This window comes from Atractosteus spatula, chromosome 2 (genome assembly GCF_055471065.1).
Source record: "Atractosteus spatula isolate fAtrSpa1 chromosome 2, fAtrSpa1.hap1, whole genome shotgun sequence".
Taxonomy (NCBI): Eukaryota; Metazoa; Chordata; class Actinopteri; order Semionotiformes; family Lepisosteidae; genus Atractosteus; species Atractosteus spatula.
The window spans coordinates 10,677,392-10,681,528 of record NC_142707.1 but is presented as its reverse complement, the minus strand read 5'-3'; the positions used below and the strand labels follow the sequence as shown (position 1 = coordinate 10,681,528).

General features: G+C 37.6%; 1 protein-coding gene across 1 annotated transcript; it reads right to left on the bottom strand.

The window, feature by feature from the left end:
- Window positions 1–2,275: 2,275 nt before the first annotated feature.
- On the bottom strand, window positions 2,276–3,277 carry tcimb (transcriptional and immune response regulator b). Its single transcript, XM_088905642.1, has one exon. The coding sequence runs from the start codon at window positions 3,199–3,201 to the stop codon at window positions 2,902–2,904; it is 300 nt and encodes a 99-aa protein (XP_088761768.1). The 5' UTR covers window positions 3,202–3,277; the 3' UTR covers window positions 2,276–2,901.
- Window positions 3,278–4,137: the final 860 nt, after the last annotated feature.

Here is a 4,137-nt window from a genome sequence, read left to right as displayed (position 1 = left end):
CCTGGTTGAGCTGCATATAATATGTTATTAATTATCATTGAATTTGCCCAGGGCTGTTCTAGAGAGTAATGCATCCGTTTTTTCAGTTTCAGGCACATTTAAATTTGAAACTTTCCTCAGTCAATAAGTAACTCTGTGCTCTGTGACCCTTATTGAGGAAAAACAACAGGATGTTTGTAAGTTTAAAGGTTGATGTAAAACATAGGTCCAGCCACAAACTGCTACGAAACCAAAAGTTAATTTATATTCAAAATCATATCCCTACATTCCATAAACATTATAGTAGGCGTTATGGTCAATGTTCTCTTTGTAGTTCAGAAGTTAACATCATACACCTTTCACAAATAGAGCAATCAAGTTAATCTACACCTTTTAAACTGGTTTGCACAAGTCAGATAAGGAATCCAGCAGATAAACACATGTAAGGTGAACAACCCAGTTGAAATGAACTGCCACAAAGGATCTGTTGAGGAGCAGGGGATATACTATGGTTTCTTTTTTACCGTCTTGGTCTGTCTCTATTCTAACCCACAAAGTGGAAGAATATTATCAAGAAAAAAGCCAGCAAAAAAAGCTTCACATTGCAGAGGAAAAGCCCCTTGTGTGTCTGATTTTAATAGCCGCCTTTTTTTATCAAATGCACACCTTGAAATCTGAAAGAAAATATGTAATAAACATATATATAACATAAATAATATATATATATAACATAAATAATAAAAGAGAGAAAAATAAAGATGAAAAGCTTTATTATTTATCATTCATTAAAGCCGACTTGGGTTTTGTTCAACTGTGGAATGCAAGCTTATTGTATAAACTATATTTTAATTGATCATCCTATGGAGAAATTGTTTTTGTTTTTAGAATAAGTTACAGGAAATAATGTATTTCTTTTTCACACAACTATGTTGATGATTATGAATAAAATCGATTCAGTTTATTGTACATGTATTCTCTGAGGAGAATTGTGGAATTTACAGAATGTGTGATTATTTCCAGGGTAAAATAAAATAAATTCCCCAGACCTTATCGAGGGAAATGACTTACAGTATGTGCAATTTCCACCAAGAAAAAAACATTCTTTGTCTGATTTGTGGATTATATATCGCAGAAGGTGATAAAAGAATATACACTACAGTTCTAAAGTCTTGCAATTTTAATTTTTTTCTACGCTTTTCATTCAATGCTTTTTGATTTTTCATGCAGAAACATTCCTGTAGAGATAATTTAATAATTTTGTTTTAGGCTTATGAAACCAGATCTGTATTTTATAGCACAGAAGTGTACTAGCTTTATGGAGAAGAGGACATGTTAATGACACATGGCAACGAATCAGTTAGACTTCATTGGTACATTTGATGGATCAGTTGCTTCAGAACTTTACCAGCAGTATGCTTGTTTTTTTTCACACCCAAACTATATTACCGATGTTTTATTACTGGGAAGTACTAAGAGCTAGGGCTCTTATTTTCTTTGGTGGGACTTGATCAAATTCCTATGTCATCAGGTTTTCCTTTGAAAGTCTCTACAAAGTTTCCTAGGTGCTTTCGTAGCAAAACATAAGGGTTTACCATTTTACATGTGTTGTCTTTCTACATTAATAATGCACTTTTTATGTTGTTGTTCAGGTTGTAACTGGATGCAGATTTTCTTATACGGTGCAATTAGGAAATATATCAACCTTAATGTCTTTTAAAAAAAGGACGGTGATTAAACTGATTTAATTGCAAGCATTTAGTTTACAGGGCGCATGGTGATTGACAGCATCTGGAAGAACATGGTCAAAAAGCATTTTTTAGGCAATATTGCTTACGTTGCCCATTTCCACTGTTCAGGGGTGCTGTCTGCTGCTTTCCTGCTGCATTTGCAGCCAGTGCATGCAAGAGTTTTATCTGTGCCCATGAAAAGGGTGTGGGTACAACACAAAGAGGGCTTTTTTAACTCTGGGGTTTGTCTCTTTTCAAACTTTATACCATCTTATTTAGCTGGTTTAATGAATCTTGCGAATGCATCAAAGTTTGCAATTATAATGTAATGATATGTTTAACAAAGAAAGCCTATTGCCATCCCCATACAATTTCAGTTAAAAAAATATATAATCAAGTCGAGACATGATAGAAATTGCATTTGGGGAGAAAACTAATATAAGCTTACTGAACAGTCTGTATAATAATAAAAATTGACACCATGCAAATAAGAACTTGAAATGTTCATTGGATTGGGAAGGACCATATATCACATACCATGAATGTAAAATGTTATAAGAAAGATATGATTCAGAATAAAAATAATTTATTAAGCAAATAACATAGTAGCCTCAGGACGATACAGCCATTTTCATCACAGCACTTTGTGGCATATAAATTAGTGACCACGAACAAGTAGTGGTTTTACACATTTTACACACTGACTCAGGCACAGTTTTTTTCTCACATCACCAGGCGTTTGGTTCTGCAGCGCAATCGGTCTCGATCTGGATTGTGAGCACCTGCAAAAGCTTTTCATACACCTATAAGGTGCAAATGCAGTTCAAGCATTATACAAATGCATACAGTCACAGCAGTTAACCGTGTGGTTCACTTCGTCAGTACAAATGTCTCTTTTTTGTAGCTTTCATGGGACCGTATTAAATGTTAGGTCTCCTTCCTCTTGTTTTCCTCCTTGGCTGGCGAGGGGCGCAGGTTGCCGACTTGCGCCTTAGCTGTAGCAATGCGGAGAAGTCAATCATACTGTAACGCAGCATTTCAAGATGTTACAGTTCCGACTTCATCCCAAGATGTTTCTCCCTCGCCTCTTCCTTTTGTGAGCCGGCTGAAGGACTGTTCACTTCGCATGACATTTCAAGTCAAGCGATCTTATTTTTTCTTCCTTGTTTAGCTCCCATAGAGCAAAGTGAAAGAGTCAATGGAGTTTCAGTGAATGCCTGACCAAGCCCACAATCTGCAGGAATTTGCTCTTTTTCCTTTGTTTAAGCGCCATCAGGGCTTTAGCCGTTTCCTCGGGATCTTGGGCGAACGAGAAGATGCTTTTCGCCCTCTCCTCCGCCTTCATGTCGCCTGCCTTCTGGAAGAGCCTAATCAGCGCGTCCTGGTTCACATTTTCAAATATGTTAGACACGGCTTTCTTGCGGTTGGCCGTGTCGAATTTGTTGCCATGGACCGAGGGACTCACTCGGAGAGAGTCAGACGTGTGCAAAGACATTTTTCTAGTGTTGTTTCTTCTTCGGGGTTTGTCGGCCGATTTCCAAACAGCGAGGCTATCCCCACTCTGATGTCAGCTGAGGCTGTAGTGGTAGTGAGACATGTGTATGCGCGCCTTATATAGCAAAACCGGACTGCGCACCCCTGGGTAAGCCCACTTATTTATGACATCACTGTTTGATTTACACTCTCTTGGGAACGCCTTTCTCGGGACAGTTTCCAGGCAGATTTCAAAGTTCAAGGAACTGGTGAATAATGTATCAGAGTCCACATTGCGTTGCGCTGGAATTTAAGCTTTTCAGACTGTTGACAAAATTACTGATAGGAACAGTGTGTAAAATCCATCTGAACAAGTAAAATAATAGACCTTTAGGAAAGCACAGTTGCCATGCAGTGAAACTATCTAAAACAGAAAAAAATGCGTCAAACGAGCTGTAACAGTACTAATGATATTTTATAGCTGTATCCTAATACTGTATGTGTATGGATTCTTGTAATACAATTTGATTTATTAGTTCCTGTTCACCTAGGATGCTGTTGATTTCCAACTGCCTGCTTTATACATGCGTTCAGCTAAAAACAAAATCCTTTAAAAAATGCACTTTATGCTGTATCTTAACTTCACTTTTCTGTTTCTTAAATGTGTTCAACTGCACCTAAAGCTTAGTTAGAACAGCCTTGTTTTGTTAGAAACATTAAGTAAATTTTCAATTATTAATCTTAATAATTGCTTACACTTATATAGCGCTTTTCTGGACACTCCACTCAAAGTGCTTTACAGGTAACTGGGACTCCTCTCCACCACCACCAATGTGCAGCATCCACCTGGGTGATGCGACAGCAGCCATAGTGCACCAGAATGCTCATCACACATCAGCTATCAGTGGGGAGGAGAGCAGAGTAATGAAGGGAATCCATAGGTAGGGATTATTAGGAG